The sequence below is a fragment of the Moschus berezovskii genome, chromosome 11 (assembly GCF_049115385.1).
Source record: "Moschus berezovskii isolate FMDL1 chromosome 11, NW_MosBer_1.0, whole genome shotgun sequence".
NCBI classification, from domain to species: domain Eukaryota; kingdom Metazoa; phylum Chordata; class Mammalia; order Artiodactyla; family Moschidae; genus Moschus; species Moschus berezovskii.
In genome coordinates this window covers 24,056,496-24,082,217 of record NC_142470.1, presented here as the reverse complement: position 1 = coordinate 24,082,217, position 25,722 = coordinate 24,056,496, and the positions used below count along the sequence as shown (strand labels likewise).

The 25,722-nt window shown below is 41.0% G+C and overlaps 1 protein-coding gene across 2 annotated transcripts in view; it reads left to right on the top strand.

Annotated features, from left to right (window-relative positions):
- Positions 1–2,954: 2,954 nt before the first annotated feature.
- Positions 2,955–25,722, top strand: part of NBAS (NBAS subunit of NRZ tethering complex) — a 339,714-nt gene continuing 316,946 nt past the window's right edge. For both annotated transcript variants that reach the window (XM_055400475.2, XM_088841199.1), the window contains exons 1-6: positions 2,955–3,101; positions 5,213–5,267; positions 6,919–6,955; positions 9,461–9,538; positions 9,889–9,936; positions 16,271–16,314. In XM_055400475.2, coding sequence (XP_055256450.2) covers positions 2,985–3,101; positions 5,213–5,267; positions 6,919–6,955; positions 9,461–9,538; positions 9,889–9,936; positions 16,271–16,314 — 379 coding nt within the window. In that variant the 5' untranslated portion in view covers positions 2,955–2,984. The remainder of the gene's footprint in view (positions 3,102–5,212; positions 5,268–6,918; positions 6,956–9,460; positions 9,539–9,888; positions 9,937–16,270; positions 16,315–25,722) is intronic.

Sequence of the window (25,722 nt, the reverse complement as noted above, 5' to 3'; positions counted from 1 at the left end):
TAGAGTGCTGTGTTCTGGCAGAACCTACATTTTAGTGAAAGGGGGCAGAGAATAAACAAATGTAATAAAATATATAGCATTTTGGGTAATGGAAAGTGTTATAGAAAAATGTGTACAGTGGGTAAGGGAGATCTGGAGTGCTGGAGTTCAGGAAAGGTGGTTACAATTTTAAAATGAGCAGTTAGGGTAGGCTTCAGTAAGAAAACGTTTGAGCAGAAACTTGGGGATGAGGGAGACAGTCAAATATCTTGTAGAAAGTCTTCCAGGAAAAGGAAACAGCCCTTGCCAAGTCTTTAAAGACGATGTGCATCTGGCAGACTCAGAAGGTGGATGGGGAGCAGGAGAAGAGATGATAGAGGAAGCGAGAGCAGGCAGGTGATACAGGACTTACTTTGAGGTCATCTAACTTTGGGAGAAAAGGAGCCTGAGACTTCCCAGTTGGGCTTTTAATCGCATCTGTGCCGAATGCATCTTGATGCATATTAGGCAAGATAATTCCTGCAACGAATCTTCAGTATTTATGTTTGTTTTGAATGTGATACAGTACTAATTCCCTGGCATAGGGAGAGAGCAATTGGCCAGGTGGGGGTCGTCAGACTCTCTCGCCCCACTCCACTCATGTCCCACAGCTGGGGTCATTTGTGATACCGCGCACATGCATCCTGGTGGTCCTATACAAGTCCCACCTGAAAAAGTTCTTATAGGAGAGAGTCAAGTAGCAGTGAGTCGCGTTGAGTTGCCCAGTCGTCGTTGCTGCTGTGTCAGCCGTCAGAGAGTACAGCTTGTCTGCCTTGCTGCTGTGAATAAAGACTGTTTGCAGTCCCTATGTAGCCATGCGTTCCAGGAAACAAACTCACTCAGAGGACAATGCAGATAGTCAGCTCAGTTCAGTCGCTCAGTTATGTCTGACTCTTTGCGACCCCATGAATCACAGCATGCCAGGCCTCCCTGTCCATCACCAACTCCCGGAATCCACTCAAACTCCTGTCCATTGAGTCGGTGATGCCATCCAGCCATCTCATTCTCTGTCGTCCCCTTCTCCTCCTGCCCCCAATCCCTCCCAGCATCAGAGTCTTTTCCAGTGAGTCAACTCGTCGCATGAGGTGGCCAAAGTATTGAATTTTCAGCTTTAGCATCAGTCCTTCCAATGAACACCCAGGACTGATCTCTATAATGGACTGGTTGGATCTCCTTGCAGTCCAAGGGACTCTCAAGAGTTTTCTCCAACACCACAGTTCAAAAGCATCAATTCTTTGGCGCTCAGCTTTCTTCATAGTCCAACTCACATCTGTGGAGTGCAGTTTATTACACTGACGGGCCCAAGGCAGATTATCCTCTTAGCCAAGGACCCCGACCAGTTTTTGTGAAAACCTTATATACCCTAAGTGTATGCGCCCAAACCCACCTCCCCAAATTTTCTGAAACTAGTCTGAACAAAGGAAAAAGAAAGATACAATCAAAGTTAACCCGTGATTCATATGCCTTAAGCCTAGGTAGTTAACAGTGAACAATTATCAATAGGCCTGTGGTCATAACCCAATAAGTATAATAGAATGTATGATTCAGTTACACAGATAATTAGGGTATTCTTTTAGGTGACAGAGAGTTTAGGTATGAGCCCTGGGGCTCTTCCTTCCAGGGGCCTGGTTTTCCAGTTGGTATATCATTTCCATAGATACTGGGCATATAGCTCGAAGTCCACAGTCTGGCCCAAGATGGAGTCTTGCTTTCAAGATGGAGCATGTTCTGTTTGTTTCCTCCTACACTGTGGCTCTTTGCATCTTCTTCCAGCTTCCCTGCTCATGCTCTGCACACTCTGGGCTCAGTGAACAGTGAGATACAGCGAGACACCTGGACACTGTACACTTATACAGGTTGCAAGTCTCTGCTTACAGTACAGGGCTTTTTTCAGAGAGGCACTTGTTGAACGGAGGAATGAATAAATGAACGAACAAATAAGCCTAGACCTGCAAGCGGGTCCTCAACCTATTATTTCAACTTTATTGCCCTTACACACTTTTTTCTTTACTTGGTTTCTACTCAGCTGCTTGCTCTTTCAACTAGGTATTTCTGCATCTGTCCTTACCCCATTTCCCCCTACTTGAAATGCTCTCCCCAAACCCTCTGCTCTTGATTCCAGTTTTACCTATTAAAGACTCCATTTCCTCCAGAAAGCCCCTCTAGACCCTCTGGCTTTTTCTGAACTCCGATAGCATCATTCTCTGATACCTTTCTTTCTTAAATTTTAAAAAATTTTTGGCCACACTGTACAGCTTGCAGGAACCTAGGTCTACCACCAGGGATTGAACCCTGGGAACCCACAGCGATAAAAGCCTGAGTCCTAACCATTGGACCACCAGGGAATTCCGGTGATACCTCTCATTCGTTTAATCTGTTGCATAGGCTAGCTTCCCAGTGTTTATTTAAAAAAACTCTGTTTGCCCTCGTTGTATCAGTTAGGCAACAAATACATAAATGGCAGAACGCAGGGTTAGTCCTCCAAAGTCATTGTAGGCCTTCATAGAACATTTCAACTTCAGCTTTTTTCACGTTAGGGTTTGCGGCATAGACTTGGATTCCCATGATGATGAATGGTTTGCCTTGGAAAGGATCTCAGGGAGATAGTTCTATCACTTTCGTTTTATAGAAGCTGACGGGGTAAGAGAGGCTGGGACGTGGCTGATCTCATGTAATTAATAAACAAGGAGCGCACCAAGACTAGAATGGAAGTTGTACCGCAAGACAAGCAAGAGGATGTCCCACCTACTCCAGTTCAGTTCAGTCGCTCAGTCGTGTCCGACTCTTTGCGACCCCATGAATCACGGCACGCCAGGCCTCCCTGTCCAGGGTTTCAGCTCAGCTTTTCCTTCCACCCCGGGTTAACTCCACCCCTTTCCCCAGGAATCAGAGGCTACGCGGCCGCGGAAGCTTGTCCGCCGTGGCTTGCCGTAGTGGCCCTGCCCCAGCACTTCGTGGGGCCAAATATGGCGTCCGCCGAGCCAGCGCCGACCGTGAATCCAGGCGCTGCGGAGGGCGAGGAGGAGACGATACTCTATGACTTGTTGGTCAACACCGAGTGGCCCCCGGAGACGGAAGTACAGGTGAACCAGGCCCCTCCGGGGCTGCGGCCAGCTTGGTGCCGGCGCTGCCCCGGCAGAGCCACGTAGCCAGAGCCACGTAGGGTGATGGAGCCGGGCTCCACCGCTTGTGCCGTCGTCCTGGCAACGGCACCACGAGCTAACGGGGGCCCGGGTCCCCCAGGTGGGGTTTTCTGGCACGCCTCCTGGACTCCTAATTCGGTTCTCGGGGTGGTGGAGCCCGAAACCTCGGGCTCTGAGGCACGTACTTTACCACCCCGGTTCTGTTTCACTGTCCCTACTTGGAGGGGAGGCACAGCGTTAGATTCGGAGGTCCTTCCCTCACCTAGACCCTTGGTGGTCCCTTTCCCGGGCCGGCCCGGGTAGGGCTGCTCCTCGCCTGCTGTGGGAGTATTTTCCAGGACCCTGCATCTGCTGTGATGTTGTGGAGCGTGGCGTAAACCTTTGCTCCTATTTGGGCCCGAGTTGTGTCAGTTCTTGTGTTATTTCAGTAATTAATGAGTGTATGTGTATGTCTGTCCGTGTCCCAGATACTGTCAGGCGCTGCGCTTCCGAAGTGAATAACTTTGGTGGTACTTGGGGTCTTAGAGGGAAGACAGTGTGGTAAACTTTTTCATCACCTTCTGTAATATGCACTTTAATGCACTTTAATGGCGATGTGAGCAAAATGCCCTGAGGAGTGAAGATTTATGAGGACCCGGGGTTGGGTTCTGTGTTAGAAGAGCGGTCGTAGGTGTTGGTAATCCGGACCTTGGGGTCAGTAGTTTCATAGAAAGGACCTCCCAGGCACAGGGTGGGGATAAGAACCAGGAATCCGCATTTATTAAACATATTTATTGAGTGCCTAACTGGGAGGCCTGGCGTGCTGTGATTCATGGGGTCGCAAAGAGTCGGACACGACTGAGCGACTGAACTTGTGCCAGTTGCTGTTTTAAGATCAGAATATGCAGCAAGATGGGAAAGGAGTTTCATTAAAGATCATGGGCTGCAGCCCATACAAATTCTTATTTACAGTCTCTTTTCTGAGAATTTCTTTTTTCTGGCTGCTGAGCTGCTTTACTGGAGAAAGTACTGCTTCTCCTGTAAAGTTTATAAGCTTTTCTTTAACCTCCTTCCCACTACCGTTTCTTCTTTTTGGAATATTTTGTAGGCTGGCAGAGATCCTCATGCATAATTTAAAAAAAATATTTACAGTTTCTTTTGTGTTGAACAATTGATATTTTGTATCTTATGCAGCTGCAAAGTTGCTGCTGCCACTGATTGAACTGGATACCTTTCCACACCTTAGCACTCACTGGTTAATTGCAATAATGTTATAGAAATGCTTAACATTATAAATTGGTTAAAGAAATATGCACTGCATCAACTTATATTGAAACCTCATAACACTTTTTTGTTTGGTTCTATTGATTTTAACTGAACTACAAGCTCTTGAGAGGCAGCTACATTTGACTCATTTTCATATTCCTTCCCCAAACCAAATTTTGTCTTCTGCAGAGTAAATGATCGATTCATGTTTGTTGAATGAAATAACTTTTTTGTGCTTTTAAGCCATATCTGTGCACTTTGTGACCATTAGGACATCTTCTAGGTTATAATGCCTAGAATTGTTTAACCTATGTTTGGTCTGTACTTAAGGAACTATTTAATATAGCAGTTATATATGAGTGTGGCTTCTTGTAGTATTTTCTCTATGAATATGCAGCTAATATTCAATAAATTTGCTTTGGGGCATGAGTTTATTGATCCATATGGTTGCTTTTTCTACAAGCAAAACCCCTTTTAGGCCTCTGTAGTCCACCAAAATAGACTGTGCCAACTGGCAACCAGTGTGGGTCTTAGACCTTGACTTTTTTTGTCTTTGCACTGGTGTTTTGATTTAGAAACATTTTCCAGCCTCAATCCCTGTCCTGTCGTGCAGAATTCATCCTGACAAATGCCTGTATCTCTGCCATGCTCACTTTCCTAGTGCTGCTTCTCCTTGTTTTGTTTCTATCTATAAGTAGTTTTAAAGATACTGGTAACTTGTGCCCAGTACTGAGTATTAGCAAAGAAATATAACTTACTTTATGAGTATCAGTGGAAAATTCTCAATTTTTTTTTTTCATTTGCAGCCTAGAGGCAACCGGAAACATGGTGCATCCTTTATCATCACAAAAGCAATTAAGGGTGAGTGTAGCTTATTTTGGCTTCCCTTATAGCTTGGTTGGTAAAGAGTCTGCCTGTGGTACATGAGTCTGCCTGCAATGCTGGAGATCCAGGTTCGATTCCCGGGTTGGGAAGATCCCCTGAAGAAGGAAATGGCAACCCACTCCAGTGTTCTTGCCTGGGAAATCCCATGGACAGAGGAGCCTGGCGGGTTACATTCTGTGGGTTCACAAGAGTTGGAGACAACTTAGTGACTAAACCACCACCATAGCTTATTTATTCATGATATAGTTAGCAGATAATTTTTTCCTTTTTTTTCCTATTCTGTAACTGTGCTCTTTTAAGAGGTTTAGGGATTTGAAAATGTGTCCTTTTGAGTTTTAATGTAAACTCAGTTGCTAAACTGATTACTATTAATTTGCCTGATTAAAATGAGTATTAATAGCATAAATGTTACCTGTTTTATAAAAAATGCATGTATTTTAACTATATATGTATGTAAGCATGTGTGTATATATACATATTCACATATAGGGATGTATTCATATGTTTATACAGACACATTTTTTTTTTACAGTTTATTTTAATTAAAGGATTATTGCATTATGGTATTGTGTTGGTGTCTGCCATACATCGTCAGGAATCAGCCGTAGGTATACATATGTCCCCTACCTCTTGAACTTCCCTCCCACCTGTCACCCCATTCTACCCCTCTAGGTTGTCACAGAGCGCCAGTTTGAGCTCCCTGAGCCCTACAGCAAATTCCTACTGGCTGTTTTACATATGGTAGTGTGTGTGTTTCCACGCTACTCTCGCCGTTCATCCCATCCTCTCCTTACCCACTGTGTCCACGGTTCTGTTCTCTGTGTCTTTATTTCTACCCTGCACATAGGTTCATCAGTACGATATTTTTAGATTCCATATATATGCATTAATATACCTGTTTGAAAATATAATAATAATTTTATCTTCGGTTACAAGACACACTAGCATATTCAGTTTTCATTATCAAACGTGAAATTTTGAAAATTTAGGAAATATATACAAGTTATGTACTAAGTAGGAATATAGACGACCACAAGTTGGAATAACTAATTCCTCATTTTACCACCTGGAGAGAATCTCTTATTCTCCAGACCTTTTGCTATTCTCACATACATAACCATGCACACAGGTTCAGACGTATGTGTACATTTTAAATGGAATCATACAAAACGTTGCTTGTCAATAGTGTGTTGAAGATTTTGTTTCCCACGGACTTCCCCATTTCAGGCATTTTTATTATTTTTAAGTCTTTGCTATAAAGTGTGAAATGGTATCATAATCTTTATCCAAATACTTTGGTTTTCATGGGCGATCACTATGACTTCTACTCTATGGTTTCATTTAAGCCTCTTAGGCGAAATTTTGCATCTCAAACCACTTTTATTTGTTATACAAAGTTTTGAATAATACAGACTTGAGACATATAAACAAATGTATGATCTTGTGAAAGTTGTTGTGTATATTAGATTATATTTATTCTTGTCAAGAGTTGTATTCTCCATGTTTTGTTTTCTAATGACTCACTCTGCAGTGTGTTTTAGACTTATTGTCAGTAAATCTAAAATAGAAAATGATTCCCAAAGAATAGCTTATTCATATTTGGCTTTGCTGTTTCTTTTTATTACAGATCGTTTATTATTTTTAAGCCAATATATCTGGTACAGGTGAGTTGTCAGCACTTCAGAGAAATGGTGTGAACAGCAAGTACAAACAATATTATCCTATTTATTATTGAAGCTTTCAGAATTGAATCCCAGATTGTGATATGGTTGCTGACTTTCAGGTGAACCCAGTTTATAAAACAGACCTGTCAAACATTTGGTACACCCTGACAAGATCTTTCGGTAAATGTAGGCTAATTTTCGATACCTTAGTCGTTATTGAGAATATCTCGTGACCATTTTTGTATTCTCTGAATGTTTTCTCAGCCTTATCTTGAATGCACACATTCAAGAACAGACGGACCTATTCTTTCATTATCTTTTTAAAAACCTTTTTGTTCTTACTGTTGTGTCAACTCTTGTAGTCAGTGTTCAGTCGCTGTGGATCAGAGAAGGTTCTCTTAGGTTTCAGTTCTTGGAAACTTCTTAGTTCTTTTGAGTGTTGAGTATGTTTTTAGGCCTGGTGCTAATTTTCAAAACAAGGAGATAATTAATCTGACCAAAGATATATTTTTGCTTTTAGATGCATGTGTAGGAATTGATTTATGGAATTATTTCCCACGGATTGCTTTTTCCTTGAGGACAGCTAATCTTAAGAGCTCTGGAGATAACAGGGTTCTAGTCCTATAAAACAAACCTTTGGCTCTTCCCTAGGGTTACCTCCAGTGCTTTTCTGCTTTTACTGTGTCTGTGTGTGTGTGTGTATGCAGGCATCGAATTTCTTAGTGAATTTTATCTTATTTTGGGGGAGGTGGAATGTGATAGAGAACTGAGTGAGAGGGGGTGGTCGTGGGGAGGGGAGTGTAAGAGGTAGGCTGTTTTTCCTGGGCTCACCGGGCTACACTTGCTAGTGCTGAGGACCGTTGGTTAGGGATGGCAGAAAAGATGTCTGTTCAGGGTGCTCCTGAACAGTAAGTTCTTTTGTTATTTATTGAGGAGTAGGACTTGCAAGAGCTCCCTCTGTCGCAAGCCTTGTCCTGCGTGTAAATGCCTTATAATCAGGCGTCGGGAGGTGTCTTTCTCACGAGAAGTCCCTTTACTTGCACTGGGCACATTGATCAGTGTATAGGTTGAGTGCACCGTGAGGTGATTAGCTAGTCTTCTCCATGGTATGTTTCTTTCAAAAAGCTTGTAGTTGAGTTGTTTTGCTCTTGAGTTTATGATAATTACACCTAAAAGGTCTTGGAGCCAATATTTGTTTTGAGTGGCCTTTTCAAGGTGTTTTTTTCTTTCAATCATGAAATATTACAAACAGACTGAAAATTGTAGACAGTAATATAATCTGTTATGATCGTATCCACATCTGAATTAAAGTAGTTGTTGCTCTTCTGCCATATGTGCTTCAGATGGCCCTGTTTTTATTTTTATGCAACATGTTAGATCTCCACTCCTCCCTACCCCCATATTTGCCTGTCATCTTCCCCTCCAGAGGGAATTATCATGCTCATGTTGATTGTATCACAGGCTTGTTTCATATTTTTTTAATAATATTAAGAACCTCATGGCATTAATTGTTTTGTCTTGAAAAATGAACATAAATATACCGGATGTAAATTACTAAAATTTTTTATCCTATGTTGTGTTTTCTAATTTCCATAATGTTTTTTTTTCCTGTTTCTCTTCCCTCAATCAAATTAATTTTTCTTTCCCACCTGTTTTCTTGATTTTCTTCATGTGTTACTCCTCTGTTTTGTCTGATCTCCTGATTCACATGTGGTGGGTCGTTGCCTTGTTTCTTTTGTGAAAGATGCTATTGTGAGTTTATGCTTGGGACCTTGCAGCATGTGAGTAAAGTGAAATCACTGTCCAGTCTTGCATGTAGTAAAGACTTGGGGTTTTGCCTTTTCATTAGGAGGTTTCATTCCCATCCCCCAACAGATCAGAATTCCTCACAGTGACGAGATTCTTGAAGGTCTTCCTGGGTTCCTGGTTATGTTTGGCTTGTTCCCCTTGCTCTGATCACAGTCTGTTGAGGGTCCTGGTCTCTGGGGGGGTCTTCACCTCCCACTCCTGTCCTTCCTGTGGCCCCTCGCAGGTGTTTACTCTCCATTTTGAGTTCTCTCTTTGTCCTGTGCCCATTTCCAACTTTGTTCTCTTTGCATTTGTAGTTCTTAGGAGATTTCTGTTTCTCTCTGTGAGTTTAGCTGTGTACTCGAGTTTGTTTTTGTTAGAGTTGGAGCCTGTATTTCTGGGTGTGCATTGCAGGAAGTGTTTCTTATAAGCTGACTCTGCTGTTACTGGCACCCTCAAATATCTTTTCCTTAGGAAAAAACATATCATTGACCACATAACCAGGATTTTTTTTGGTAATAGAGAAATGTATGTGGTCAAGTTTCAGATATCGAATTAGTAACTTTCAGTTTTGAGTTTGCCAATATTCTGTTTTTATATTCTAATAGAACAAAAATCCCTCTTGTTCACTATAGATTTGCTGTTTATAGTATTTACCTACTATTTGTGGTTGTCATGATTATATTTTTTAAATTAGCTAATGTGTTGTGGTTTCAGCCCTGCACCTTTCTTGCTCCCTGATGGACTGGTTCGCTTGGTTAATAAACAGATAAACTGGCATTTGGTACTTGCAAGGTAAGGATGCATAAAATTCACCTAATGTTTCTCTACCTGGATTAGCATTTAAATTCCATTATGGTTATTAATTTTGGGTTCCTTATGGCTTGCTCTCTTGGTTTTTTACTGTATATAAATTCCTTGTGTCACACATGATTAATATTGTTTAAATATATTAATGCAACTCTATTGAATTATTTTGTATGCCTTTGTACCTATATACGCATCTAATTATAAGGTCAGAAATCGGATAATTAAAGATGTGAAAAATTTGAAAATGATTTTAACTTCTTCAAATGGTTCTATCTACGATGATGAGAGCTACAGATACTCATCCAGGGATTTGTTTCTCTTTCTCCCCATGAAAGCAAGGGGAAACTCCTGGCCGCAGTTCAGGACCAGTGTGTGGAGATCAGGTGAGTGTCAGTTGTTTTCACTCAGCAGTTCCCTTCAGAAAAGACTTACTTGATTTATGAGCACTCAGGTTTTTAAAGGGGCTGTATGTAAAGGAATTTTGTTGTTGCTGCTGCTGCTGCTAAGTCACTTCAGTCGTGTCCGACTCTGTGTGACCCCGTAGATGGAAGCCCACCAGGCTCCGCCGTCCCTGGGATTCTCCAGGCAAGAACACTGGAGTGGGTTGCCATTTCCTTCTCCAATGTGTGAAAGTGAAAAGTGAAAGTGAAGTCGCTCAGTCGTGTCGGACTAGTAGCGACCCCATGGACTGCAGCCCACCAGGCTCCTCTGTCCATGCGATTTTTTAGGCAAGAGTACTGGAGTGGCTTGCCATTGCCTTCTCCGATTTTGTTGTTAACTCATGTAATTTTGTAAGGTGTCAAACGCCGACTTATGCTAACTAAAGGATGAAGGCTGCTTTCTCAGAGTATGCCTTCTACTTCCTGGATCGCTCTGTCTCCTGAGAAATCTTACTTTCTCAGTAGACAAAAGCATATATTCCAGAGCTCTGAAGATCAAGCTTCTTTTATTGCTAAGTCAGATAAGCAGATGCTCAGGAAGGTGAAAAAGCAATAGAGACAGCTTTACTCTGTTGGCATAAAGCTGTAGATGGAATATGGAGCTGCAGAACACTAAGGCTTCGTGTTACTAGAGACCACTGATTCTCTGTCCTCCTGAGACGTCAGCGGTATTACAGACACATCGAGAAGACTCCTCAGAGCTGGGCTTCTCATGCACTTTATTTTTAAGTAGTATATCAGTTGTGAAAGAAGTAGCAACATTGGCCACTAATTTAGGAAAACGAGTTTACACTCTCAGGAAATTGTGAACAGCAGACTAAACATATTGTGCCTCTAAATCTGGGCGCCACTCCTGTCTCCAGAAAAGCCCCAAGTCTTGAGTTTCAAAAAATAAGCAAATGAGGTGGAAATTTCAGGCTGCCTGGATACCAGTCAGAAGTTTTTTCTTCTACTTTATTGTTGACTGAAACTAGTGTTAATAAGCTTTCAGTTTTTAGCACACTGTTTCTGTTTGCAAAATTTCTTTTTTCATTTATCCAAACAGAACTGGAGTTAGCTTTGGATAACTTTTAGGGGAATAGATGGAGGGTTAGCTCCCTCAACTTTTAGGGGAGTAGATGGAGGGTTAGCTCCCGTTGGGCCTCTGACTTCAGATCGAGAGCCTCTGTGATCATTCTTAAACCATCAGGACAGAGATGATTGGCAATAATGACTGCTTTTCAGAACTTCACTCTTCATTCCACATGGCTTTGATAGGCAGGGCCCTCTTCTCTAACAGCAACAGTGAGCCTTGGGGGCACGGTATTTTAGCTGATAATTGTTAATAGAGATGGGCTGGCACTTCTACTCCATTTGCTGCAGTGATGTGAAGTATTTCTCTTAGAGGAATGTGTTCATCGTGTGACTTCTTTATGAACTGCAGATAGTAGTCAAAATTGCCATCTTCCCCCCCCCCAAAAATGGGGACGTTAATGGAATGATTTTAGTTGTTAGGACTAGAATACACATGTGGCAAACGATGGATACTTAGGCTTGTGAAGGAAATTTTGGCTAAGGGTTTTTGGAACTTGTTACTAAAAATTGTGATGAAAAGAAAAAAAAATATTTGCTTTTGTAAGAGAATTTGCTACTGGATTGCTAGCATGTACAATAATATTTATAAGACGTATACATAGGCCAGCTCTGTAGGAGTCCACTCATGAATTTGAGACTAAGTAGTGAGGGAAGATTTCTGGGCAATAGACGTGATGGTTATCAAGATCTTATTTGTCTGGTCTGTAATTTGCAAGAGTTTTGTAACTTGGTACATTTAAAGACTTTTGGGGCCATTGGATCCCCTTCCCCTCATTGGTTAGGTGTCGATCCTTGATGCTCCTATAATAATCAACACATTAATGATAAGAAGGCAGTGCTAACTGCAAGGAGATCCAGCCAGTCCATTCTAAAGGAGATCAGTCCTGGGTGTCCATTGGAAGGACTGATGCTAAAGCTGAAACTCCAATACTTTGGCCACCTCATGTGAAAAGTTGACTCATTGGAAAAGACTCTGATGCTGGGAAGGATTGGGGGTGGGAGGAGAAGGGGACGACAGAGAATGAGATGGCTGGATGACATCACCGACTCGATGGACATGAGTTTGAGTGAACTTCGGGAGTTGGTGATGGACAGGGAGGCCTGGCGTGCTGTGATTCATGGGGTCGCAAAGAGTCAGACAGGACTGAGTGACTGAACTGAACTGAACTGAATGCTAATGGTGTTGGGCACTGTTGTAGGTGTTTTACACTTGTTAGCTCAATCCTTGCTGAAGACCTTTTTCTCTGTTTTAGAAATGAGGACTCTGGCATAGTATGGTGAACTAACTTGCCCAGGGATTTGAAATCAGCTCTCCTAGCTTCAGTGTTCAAGCTCTTGTCTGCCAATTTGTACTACCTCTTGGTCACGCCTTTTAGCCATCTATGCCAGTATGTTTACATGTGGGTTTTCCCCAGTATATTTATGGCCTCTGCTTTGCACTACCCCAAGGAGGTGCCATTTGTTTAAAACTCCAGTGAATGGGATTTGAAGTCTGTGGCTCCGTTATACTGTGTGTCCCTTGGAGGCATGGGCCGTTTTTCCCCCCCGCCCCCGTACTTGTATATTTCCTTCGATGTAATAGGTATGTATGTTTTAGAGGCCTGTCAGCAAGTGGGATGGGGAAGCAGATTCTGGAGAGGACATTAGGGGGCAGAGCCCACTCTTGTTCACATTGGCATTCAGTTGGTTTTGTTGTAGATAGGTACCCACACTTACTTTGCAGTAACCTGAAAGGTAATGTCTTTGGGCAGAGTCGGGTGGTCAGCAAAGAAAACGGGCAAGGTAGATCCCCGGAGTCAACGCTGTGACTAGTGGCTGTGCCTGAATCTTTAAGATGTTTGTTCTCACTGCTCCATTTGTGTCTTCTCTGCCACAGTGAGGAACACATACAATCCAAGGTTGACTCCAGTAGTAATAGTAGACGGCGCTCGGTATTCAGTAAATATTTGTGGATTGAATTAGAATATGGAAGATAATTATAGTGTCTGGGGTTGTTATTCGATATTAGGAAGCAGTTATAAAGAGCAGATAGTTTTAGTGGAAAACATGCAAAGCTGAAACACTATAGTTGAGACAGCTCTGCTATTTGCAGTGCAGGGCTAGGCTGCTGTCCCTCATCTCAGGTTTGCAGTGAGTGGCAAAGGCCTCCAATCTCATGCTCTACTATGACACTTAACCTGCTTCTGTGTAGAGCTCACATGGGTGAACAGCTTGTGAATTGATACTTGTCATTTGGTGGTTATGGATTATAAGTGGTTAATACATACTTCCTTTTTTCCTAAGTATTGAAGTGATAGTTTCTTAAGATTATGGGCTGTTATAAATATGGGAACTGATTAGAAACTGTCATGAAACACAATAAAAAGCATTAGAATAAGAGACTCATAAAAAAGGCACCCTTGCCTACCCTTCTCCAATTTGCTCAAGTATCTTAAGTGAATATATTCTGTGAAGTTTTGACAAAACAAATTTGTCTCCCCTCCCTTCCTCTCCCTTTCCAGCAAAAAGAACAAACTATTATTTGTGATTGTATTACTTCTGTGTGCTGCTGCTAAGTCACTTCAGTCGTGTCCGACTCTGTGTGACCCCATAGATGGAAGCCCACCAGTCTCCCCCATCCTTGGGATTCTCCAGGCAAGAACACTGGAGTGGGTTGCCATTTCCTTCTCCAGTGTGTGAAAGTGAAAAGTGAAAGTGAAGTCGCTTAGTCGTGTCCGACCCTTAGCGACCCCATGGACTGCAGCCTACCAGGCTCCTCTGTCCATGGGATTTTCTAGGCAAGAGTACTGGAGTGGCTTGCCATTGCCTTCTCCGTCTGTGTGCTAAGTCACTTCAATTGTGTCCAGCTGTCTGTGACCCTATAGACTGTATCCCATCAGACTCCTCTGTCCATGGGATTTCCCGGGCAAGCATACTGGAGTGGGTTGCCATTTCCTTTTCCAGGGAATCTTCCTGACCCCAGGATTAAACCCCTGTTTCTTGTATCTCCTGCACTGGCAGGCAGGTTCTTTACCATTAACACCACCTGGTCTAGTTCATGGTAACTTATATGTGATGTCTCATTTAATCTGCTCTGAACTCTGAAGTTGCGGTTACTTATCCTTGGAAGGAAAGTTATGACCAACCTAGATAGCATATTAAAAAGCAGAGACATTACTTTGCCAACCAAGGTCCGTCTAGTCAAGGCTATGGTTTTTCCCGTGGTCATGTATGGATGTAGAGTTGGACTGTGAAGAAAGCTGATTGCTGAAGAATTGATGCTTTTGAACTGTGGTGCTGGAGAAGATTCTTGAGAGTCCCTTGTACTGCAAGGAGGTCCAACCAGTCCATTCTAAAGGAGGTCAATCCTGGGTGTTCATTGGAAGGACTGATGCTAGAGCTGAAACTCCAATACTTTGGCCACCTCATGCGACGAGCTGACTCACTGGAAAAGAGTCTGATGCTGGGAAAGGTTGGGGGCGGGAGGAGAAGGGGATGACAGAGAATGAGATGGCTGGATGGCATCACCGACTCGATGGACATGAGTTTGAGTGAACTCCGGTAGTTGGTGATGGACAGGGAGGCCTGGCGTGCTGTGATTCATGGCGTCGCAAAGAGTTGGACACGACTGAGCGACTGAACTGAACTGAATTGAACTGATCCTGTGGTTGCTACTAGTCGGACATGACTGAGCGACTTCACTTTCACTTTTCACTTTCATGCACTGGGGAAGGAAATGGCGAACCACTCCAGTGTTCTTTCCTGGAGAATCCCAGGGATGGCAGAGCCTGGTGGGCTGCCGTCTATGGGGTCGCACAGAGTTGGACACGACTGAAGTGACTTGGCAGCAGCAGCAGCAGTGAAAGGAAAAATGAAATCATGTTGAATATTTTGTCCAGGTTACAAGAGCTAACATCAAGTCAACTTCACTTGAGAGGTCATGTCTTTTTTGTTCTAGTTCATGTGGAGGCTGTATAGTCTTAATTTCTTGAGGAAATTTATTTCCATAATTGTAGCTGGATTTTGTTAATATAATTAAATAAATGGCTGAAAACCCTAGTCTTTAAAATTTGTTTTAAAGGTAATCCTTACTTATTTTACAAATGTTAGAAAATACAGTTAAGTATTTATGAAAGAAAGCAAATTTTATGGTCTAAAAGTTGTCTACTATTAACATTTTGATGTATGTTCTTTGACATTTGTGTTTGTGTGTAAACTGTGTATATTTAGTAGAATGATACTCTACGTTCTATTTGATACCTTTTTCTTTCACTTCTGTAAATTAATACATTGATAGCATCTTTTCATGTCATATACAATAATTGTATAATATTTCATAGGGTGTATATAGTAAAATTTAATAATTAATCTCTTTATACTGGCTGTATTTTTCTTTTTCATAAATTAGACTGCATTAAGTTTGAGTGTACTCCGGGAGTTGGTGATGGACAGGGAGGCCTGGCGTGCTGTGATTCATGAGGTCGCGGAGAGTTGGACACGACTGAGCAACTGAACTGAACTGAACTGAACTGCCTTTAGCTGTGTATATCTGTAGTTATTTCCCAGGGATAACTTTATAGAAATTGAATTGCTAGATCAAATACCATGGACCTTAAAGTTTTGGATAATTGTTTATAAATTCTTTTCTAGAAGGTTTACCATTTTTCATTTTTGAAGATATAATAATTAGGCTAGTTTGGTATATATTTCAAGAACACAGATATTGAGTAAGTCATTGATATATATAATATATATATGTATATGGTCACTTGTTAAAACTGTTTATCATATGAAAACAAGACTTTTTTTCCCTGATTAAAATCTGTGATATGATACAGATCAGTGGTTCTTAACCAGGATCCATCTGTGGAACTTTAAAAAAAAATACTTTTGCTTGGGCCCCATCCCAGATTTACTAAATCAGAGCCTTTGGGGCTAGGGTTCAGGCATCTCTATGGTATTAAAAGGCTGTGCTTAAAATCACTTATGCTTGTATTGCTGTATTCTTACTGTAGCTATGTACCTAGTGAAATAAGGTTGAAAGAAAACATTATCACCAATGAAAGGGTCATATTTGTGGCACAGAACCTATCTGTATGAGGGAGGAATGTCATTAAACATTGATGTTGTCTAGAGAAGTTGTCTGATCTGTGGTGTCTTATAGTAGTACTACACAGTATTGTTGTGGCAAAACTTGTCTTCATTTTACATATGTCTTTTGCAGGTCTGCAAAAGATGATTTTACATCTATTATTGGGAAATGTCAAGGTAAGAGTTTCCAGAATATTCAAAAAATGAGAAATTCAAATTTACAACAGTTAATATTTCTTAAAAATCAGAATAGGTGCTATTTATTGGCAAGTATGATTATGAATTTATTAAAATAATTTTAGCACATCTTAACTGATTTCTGTTTTAAGATGTGAATTTTGGAGAGATATGAAATTGACATGTTTTAAAAAACTCTTAGCCAGTTTTAATAATGGTCTTGTAAGTGTACTCTTTTGTTTTGAATTGAATGCAGAAAATCATTTGTAGATATGTCAAAAGTTGGTCAGATATAAACTAGTAAATAGTCTGGGATTTGATCATTCTTTGATACACGATTCAGCAGAAATTTACTGAGTATCACTTTTGACATTTCGCTGGGTTTGAATGGTTTGTATGAGCAAAAATATATGGTCCTTTCCCTCACGAGGCATGTGTGTGTGTGCTCAGTTGTGTCTGACTCTTTTGCGACCCCAGGGACTGTAGCCCTCCAGGCTTCTCAGCCCATGGGATTCTCCAGGCAAGAATAGTGGAGTGGGTTGCCATTTCCTTCTCCAGGGGATCTTCCTGACCCAGGGATCGAACCCGTGTCTCTTGCAGCTCCTGCACTGGCAGGTGGATTTTTTATTGCTAGTGCCACCTGGGAAGCCCTTCGCGAGGCATGTAGACACTCAGATATATTCTTTGATAAATTCTCAGATATATTCAGATTTTGATAAATCTGAAGGAAAAATACAGAGCAGAGTGAGAGTTTAACCAAGAGTGTGAGAGGAGATTGTTCAGAAAAAGTGACTTTTGGAGAGGAAGCTTAAAAATGAGTAGAAGGTAGGAGAGGCAGGGGGAATGTTTTGATCTATGAGAGCCATGTATGAAAAGGCTGAGGTATGGAGGAAAACAATTAAGGTCATGTGCTGTTACATAAATGCATCTATTGTGTTTTATTTACAGGACTCACTTACGTTTGTCAGACCTTGTGTTACTTTAACAGTGGAGAGGTTGTCGGAATCGTGATGATGATAATCACGGTCACTGTGGTGATGACAGCCACTTGTGTCCTTACTGTGTGCCAGACACTGTATTTAGTGCTTCACATGCCCTTTTCCCCATTTGCTTGGAAGAACATGGTATACATATTTTACCTTAAAGCAGCATCCAGTTCAGTTGAGTCGCTCAGTCGTGTCTGACTCTTTGCGACCCCATGGACTGCAGCACGCCAGGCCTCCCTGTCCATCACCAACTCTCAGAGCTTACTCAGACTCATGTCCATTGAGTCAGTGATGCCATCCATCTCATCCTCTGTCATCCCCTTCACCTCCTGCCTTCAATCTTTCCCAGCATCAGGGTCTTTTCCAGTGAGTCAGCTCTTCGCATCAGGTGATCAGAGTATTAGAATTTCAGCTTCACCATCAGTCCTTCCAATGAACATTCAGGACTGATTTCCTTTAGGATGGATTGGTTGGATCTCCTTGCATTCCAAGGGATTCTCAAGAATGTTCTCCAATAGCACAGTTCAAAAGCATCAATTCTTTGGCACGCTCAGCTTTCTTTAGAGTCCAACTCTCACATCCATACAAAACTACTGGAAAAACCATAGCCTTGACTAGACAAACCTTTGTTGACAAAGTAATGTCTATGCTTTTTAATAATTTTTTTTAAATTAAAAAGCATCATTAGGTTAAAATAATTGACAGTGAAAGAGCCAGGAGAAGGGAGGCATTGATAGTTTTGAAATCTATGAAATGGTGGGAAGACAGAGGATTCCCCTGGCTGGTCTTAAGCTCTTGGTCAAATGCACCATTGGTGGCTGAGGGCCAGTTTCCTTCTCATCCTCAGCTGTTCAGATGTAAAATTCAAATGTTTTAAAAATGTTTTGAGTCCCATGTTAATGGTGATATTAATTATATTAGTATGTTAGAATTATTATTCTTGTACAATTCCATGTATGCGTGTGTATTAGTTGCTTAGTCGTGTTTGACTCTCTGCGACCTGATGGACTGTAGCCCGCCAGGCTCTGTCCATGTAATTCTCTAGACAAGTAATACCAGAGTGGGTTGCCATTCCCTTCTCCAGGGAACACTCCTGACCCAAGTATTGAACCTGGGTTTCCTGCATTGCAGGTGGATTCTTTACCATCTGAACCACTAGGGAAGCCCCAATTCCATGTTTGTGCTTTGTGCTCAGTCATGTCCAACTTTTTGGACCATGGACTGTCTGCTAGTGGATCAACTAATAAAGAGAGTTCTTATGGAGTTACCTTTACACAGTGTATATTGTCACGTAAGAGCAAATGTGAAACTTCCTGCATATTTATATAAACTCACCTCCGCTTCTTGAAATCTGTTCCTTCCATTCTGTTACTTGAAGTACCCCCTTCCCTCAGTACTGTGGTCAATGGTACTCTCATCTGTACCATGCCAAAAATCCAGGCATTTTCTCTTCTTTTACCTTCCCTCCCTTCTTTCTTTCTTTGACAAAGATTTATTTCATTGCCACCGTACCAGGCGCTGTTATCCTCGGCACTGTGTATACAACAAGGAATAAGATATAATGGCGACCCACTCCAGTGTTCTTGCCTGGAGAATCCCAGGGACGGGGGAGCCTGGTGGGCTACCGTCTATGGGGTCGCACAAAGTCGGACACGACTGAAGCGACTTCGCAGTACCTCATGCGAAGAGTTGACTCACTGGAAAAGAGTCTGATGCTGGGAGGGATTGGGGGCATGAGAAGGGGACGACAGAGAGTGAGATGGCTGGATGGCATCACCGACTCGATGGACATGAGTTTGAGTGAACTCCGGGAGTTGGTGATGGACAGGGAGGCCTCGCGTGCTGTGATTCATGGGGTCGCAAAGAGTTGGATGCGACTGAACTGAACCTAGATTTAAGGATTTATAGCCCATCGGGGGGGCAGAGAGAGAAATAATTCACTGCACTTACACTGAGTGATGCAATGGAGAAGACTTACCTTAATTTCACCACGTCCCTGGAATCTTTTTAAATGATGCTTGCTTGCTACTTGTGCACATCATCTGTCTCAGCCCTAGTTCAGGCTCATAACGTTTTTTTTACTTGGTTTCTTGCAACAGTCTCCTAACAAGGTTTTCTTCTATATGCCCTTCACTAATCCATACTTTACACTGCTTGTCAAATTGATCATTCTTCAATGAGAATTCTATCAAGGTTCCCTTTAAGTCTGACTCTGCTGCTTTCTAGATACTAACCTTGGACATATTATTGATACTTTACGTCTCTGAGCCTCAGTGATCAGTAATACAGGCTTAAACCTGTACAACGGGTTGTGGGGAAATGATATGAGCTTTTATATATATATAAATCTCTTAGAATAATGTCTGACATACTGAGTACTTAGGTGACATTAAACTATTGTTATTGTTACTAGTACTGTAAGATGTGCTTAAGATCTTTCACTTGTGCTCTGTTGACTGTAGAATGCAGCTCTTATTTTCTAGTTCAGGAAACAAGACTAGTTCTAGTCTGCCTGTCTGTCCTGTGAGATGCCCCTGCCGCATGTCCCGTGGTCTGGTGTCAAATAGCTGGCAGTTTTGAGCCCCATTGTGCTCTTTATACCGTGTTGGAGATGGTTCAGTTAGTCTAGATGCGGCCACAGTTCTACTTAATGAATTAGCTCTGCATGTTTTAGTTCAAACATCAGCTTTTTTGGGCACCCTTTTTTTCCTTGGCCTCTTCCTCATGATTTGCCCTTTTTTTCTTAATGTTTCTATAGGGCTTCTTGTACCTGTATCATTGCACTTAGCCTAATTTCCTTTCCTTTTTCAATTGTTGGTTTGCTTGTGTGATTCCTAATTAGATTGAAGGCAGGGCTTCTCTGTTACTGAACTTTTCTTTTTTCTTCTTTCTTTCTTAACGCCTAGCGTGGTGTCTAACTCATAGTAGGCACACAGCTTTTGGCCATATCAAGTGGATAATGGTATTTGGTATCTACTAAAATGATTTTGTAAGTGAATCTCTGAAAATAGTGTATTTCCTTGTTTCTTGTGAGTTAATTTTGTAAGTTCATGTGTGTGTATGTGTGTATGTACATACACACATATATGTATGTATTTCGTATATATTATACACATATATAAGTTTGTGGGTAATTGTCATGATACTCATGTTTTTTATTCTGGTTGTACACAAGTGTGTATACATACCACAATTAGAACTTTAAGGCTAGATAAGAAGCCATGTTTGCTTAGTATCTTTTTGAGAATAGTAGAAGGTGAGTAGTTTTTGTGACCTTCTAAAACTTTGGGGTTCCAGGTTTTTCTCAATTTGCTTTCTATAGATTTTTCACCAACACTTACTGAAGTGGACCACGTTTGGAGTAAACAAAGTATAAGGATCAAGAAGTTCCCAGAATAGTTGGGGATATTCAGTTACCTTTTCCCCAGTGATTCCCTCTTGTTGGTTTGGGGCTTGGGGACCACATGGTGGGCTTCTGAGAAGTGTGCTCAGAATCTAAGAGTGATCCAGACACTCAGGGACCCTTTGAGCTTTGACATTAGACCCTGCTCTGAATCCATAAGTAAACCAAGAAATCTGTGAGTTAACATGAAAATGGGAAGATTAACCCTTCTGTATTTCAGATAACTTGTAACATTTGTTAGAGCTTTTACTGTGTATGGGCCAGTACCTGGTGGCTTAGCTGGTAAAGAATCTGCCTGCAATGAGGGAGACCTGGGTTCAGTCCCTGGGTTGCGAAGATCCCCTGGAGAAGGGAAAGGGTATCCACTCCAGTATTCTGGCCTGGAGAATTCTATATAGTCTGTGGGGTGGCAGAGTCGGATATGACTAAGCGACTTTCACTTTTCACTTTACTGCATACAGTTAATGTGGCAGCGTGAATGAGATAATAATGCTTTGAGAACTAATGTTTTATTTTGTTGGCTTCTGAATGTGTGAATTTATGACTTTAATGCTGTATTAATGGCTTCTTTCCATTTCGTATAATGTGAGGTAATGATCATTTGCTTATCATCTAACTCATCTTTATGGGCATAACTCTCATCTGCCAAATGATGTTTCCTGTGTATGCTTGGAGAGAAGGAGCCAGATTGTTGTTAATGCATTTCTGAAACTCATTGTAGAGTCTGCAGACTGAAATAGGAGCTATTTGGTTCCACTTCAATATTTTTCAGTTATGGTTTGATAAAATAGATGTTGTTTGAGGATGTTTCAAATGTGGATTGCAACTTGTTTTGGCTGTGTTTGCCAGGCCATAAATAGTAATTCCGTCTTCTCTGTCTTGAGTAAAGACTTGAAAATAGCACATGGAATTAGACATTTTTAGAGCTATCCTATGTTAATTAGATTTTTCTCATGTTTCTGAGTTTGAGATACCATAACCCAGAGCTTCCTAATGCTGAGCTTGCCTAGAGGTAGGTGGGCTGAGATCCCATCAGTTGTCCAGTGGCCTGGTGACCCTCTAACAGCGCGAGCTCAGGCTGCTGCTGCTGCTGCTAAGTCGCTTCAGTTGTGTCCGACTCTGTGCGACCCCATAGACGGCAGCCCACGAGGCTCCGCCATCCCTGGGATTCTCCAGGCAAGAACACTGGAGTGGGTTGCCATTTCCTTCTCCAACGTGTGAAAGTGAAAAGTGAAAGTGAAGTCGCTCAGTCGTGTCTGACTAGTAGCGACCCCATGGACTGCACCCTACCAGGCCCCTCTGTCCATGGGATTTTCTAGGCAGGAATACTGGAGTGGCTTGCCATTGCCTTCTCCGGAGCTCAGGCTGGTTGCCTCCAATTTCCGGCTTACCCATAGGTGCCATGCTGTTGTTTAGCTGCTAGGTCACGTCTGACTCTTTGTGACCCCTGTAGACTGTAGCCCTCCAGCTCCTCTGTCCATGGGATTTCCCAGGCAAGAATACTGGAGTGGGTTTGCCATTCCTTTCTCCAGAGGATCTTCCCAACCCAGGGAGCAAACCTGTGTCTCCTGCTTCTTTTTACCACTGAGCCACCAGTGTCATGCAAATACGGTATTGTTTTTGTGTCTTGATAGGAAAAATGTTGGGAAGCATAGACTGTTTGAAGCTCCCTGGTTTTGAAATGAAACATTTCTCTCTTGAACTGTGTGATTCAGGAGCCTCAGCTTATATAGCTTTTAAAATTTCTTTTCATGAATTTTAATAAATTTTTCTTGTTGACAAAACAATACACATTCTTAGTAAAAGTTTTAGAAACTAAGAATGAGCAAAAAGTAGAAAATAAAGATAAGCAGATCATCCAGTGATAAGTAAGACTAACATTTCATGATCTGTTCTTTCAGATGTTTTTTTCTCTAAGTATTTTTACTGTAGATATGTTCTATGAAAGTAAAATGTTTTATAATCTACTTGCTTCATTTAAAGATTGTTTAAGTCATCTATGTTGAAGTTCAAGAAGAATTTACCGAAGTATCTTTTTAGATTTTTTTTTTTTTAACTGGATAACTTCCTGTGTTAGGATATAGGTCTCCCAACTACCCAAATTATGCAGAAAGTGCCCATATATTGGATCTGTGAGCAGTAAGTACCTCAGTGTTGTACTTGATTTCACCAGCAAGGTAGAACATTCAGTAGGCCTTTCTGCAGATAATTGTGTATAACAGATAGCATATAATTGTTACCTGTCTTTGCCGGTGGAGATTTGGTTTATAGATTTTTATTTTGGTAATGTTTTTCTGGTTTCACACTGGAGTAGTGCTAGTCTCAAAATGTGAGTTGTCAAGTGTTCCCTTTTGTTTTCTGTAAGACTTTGCGTTCAGTTCACTTCAGTCGCTCAGTCGTGTCCGATTTTGTGCGTCCCCATGGATGGCAGCACACCAGGTTCCCTGTCCATCACCAACTCCTGGAGTTTACCCAAACTCATGTCCATTGAGTCGGTGATGCCATCCAACCATCTCATCCTCTGTTGTCCCCTTCTCTTCCTGCCTTCAGTCTTTCCCAGCATCAGGGTCTTTTCAAATGAGTCAGCTCTTTGCATCAGGTGGCCAAAGTATTGGAGTTTCAGCTTCAACATCAGTCCTTCCAATGAATACTCAGGACTGATCTCCTTTAGGGTGGACTGGTTGGATCTCCTTGCAGTCCAAGGGACTCTCAAGAGTCTTCTCCAACACCACAGTTCAAAAGCATCAATTCTTCTGCACTCAGCTTTCCTTATAGTCCAACTCTCACAACCATACATGACTACTGCAAAAAACCATAGCCTTCACTAGATGGACCTTTGTTGACAAAGTATTATCTCTGCTTTTTAATATGCTGTCTGGGTTGGTCATAACTTTTCTTCCAAGGAGTAAGCGTATTTTAATTTCATGGTGGCAATTAACCATCTGCAGTGATTTTAGAGCCCCCAAAAATAAAGTCTGCCATTGTTTCCACTGTTTCCCCATCTGTTTGCTATAAAGTGGTGGGACCGGATGCCTTGATCTTAGTTTTCTGAATGTTGAGCTTTACGCCAACTTTTTCACTCTCCTCTTTCACTTTCATCAAGAGGCTCTTTGGTTCTTCTTCGCTTTCTGCCATAAGGGTGGTGTCATCTGCATATCTGAGGTTATTGATATTCCTCCCAGCAATCTTGATTCCAGCTTGTGCTTCCTCCAGCCCAGCATTTCTCATGATGTACTCTGCATATAAGTAAAATAAGCAGGATGACAATATACAGCCTTGATGTACTCCTTTCCCTATTTGGAACCAGTCTGTTGTTCCATGTCCAGTTCAAACTGTTGCTTCTTGACTTGCACACAGATTTCTTAGGAGGCAGGTCAGGTGGTCTGGTATTCCTATCTCTTTAACAATTTTCCACAGCTTGTTGTGATCCACACAGTCAAAGGCTTTGGCATAGTCAATAAAGTAGAAATAGATGTTTTTCTGGAACGCTCTTGCTTTTTTGATGATACAGCAGATATTGGCAGCTTGATCTCTGGTTCCTCTGCCTTTTCCAAAACCAGCCTGAACATTGGGAAGTTCACGGTTCATGTATTGCTGAAGCCTGGCTTGGAGAATTTTGAGCATTACTTTACTAGTGTGTAGAATTGGAATAATTTCTTAATTGTTTGGTAGAATTCAGTGAAACTAGAGTTTTTTGAGTAGGTTTTTATTGATAATTCTTAATTAAAATTTAAAAATAGATATAAGGCTTTTAAAAATTTAAACTTCCTCTTCTTTTAGTTCCCATCTTTTATGGAATTTCCCTCTAAGTTTTATCATATATTGGCATAAAGTTGTAATGTTTCTTTATTACCTTTTATTTTATGTCAAATCTGTAGTGATGCTCCTCTTTTATTCTTGACACTGGTAATTTGTGTTCTCTTTTCTATTGATCAGTCAAGCCAGGTTTTTATCAGTTTATTAATGTTCAATAAAAATAGGCTTTGGTTTTGTTTTCTATTCTCCTGATTTTTGCTCTATTTCCTTTCTTTTGACTATGAGATTTAATTTGCTCATATTTGTCTAGATGGAAGATGAAAGTTTAAATCATTGACTTTAAATCTTTTTTCTTCTGTGAGCGTTTAAGCTTGTTCTAATATAAGCATTTTTTAAATCTAATTTGATTCTCTTGGGATTAAAGAACATATTTCATATGATTTTAACCTTTTAAATTTATTAAGGTTTGATGTATGTATAGCATATTGTCTGTCTTCAAAAGAATTCTGTCTTCAGACTTTGATTATTGCATATGGGGTGCAGATATTGAATATAGTGGTGTGTAAGTGTTAATTACATTGAACTGGGTGTCAGAGCTGTTCAAACATTTATATATACTAATTTTCTGTTTAGTTGTTCTATCAGTTCCTGAGAGAGGGTTGGCATTTCCAAATATAATTGCATATTTGTTTGTCTTATCAGTCTTTATGTATTGATATTTAGGGGTTCTAGTTTTTAGGTATCTGCACATACTATTTTGTTGTCTTGAGGAAATGGCTCCTTTATTGTGATGGAATGTCCCTTTCTAGTTCCAGGAATACTCTTTGTCTAATGTTATTCTATTTTGTCTAATATTATTATAGTTGAATTCTGTTTTGTCTGATACAGTTGTTCTTGCTTTTTTATGATTAGCATTTGCATGACATATCTCTATCTCCTCTTTTGCATTTTTGTATCAATTAAATGTACATCTCTTGGTCTTGTAGAAATCATACAACTTGAGTCATGCTTTTTTTTTCAGTCTGACAATTTCTGTCATTTAATTGTAATGTTTAGGACATTTACATTTAATGTAGTTAACTGAACTGGTTGGGGTTTACTGTCTTATTTTTCTATTTGTCCTATGTTTTTTCTGTTCCTTTTAGTATTTGTTCTGGGATTTACAATGTACATTTAAAAATTATTTTATTACGCAGTGTATATCTGTTCCCTCTTACTCCTTTGTACTGTTGTCTAACTTTTTAAATAAATGTTAGATTTCTA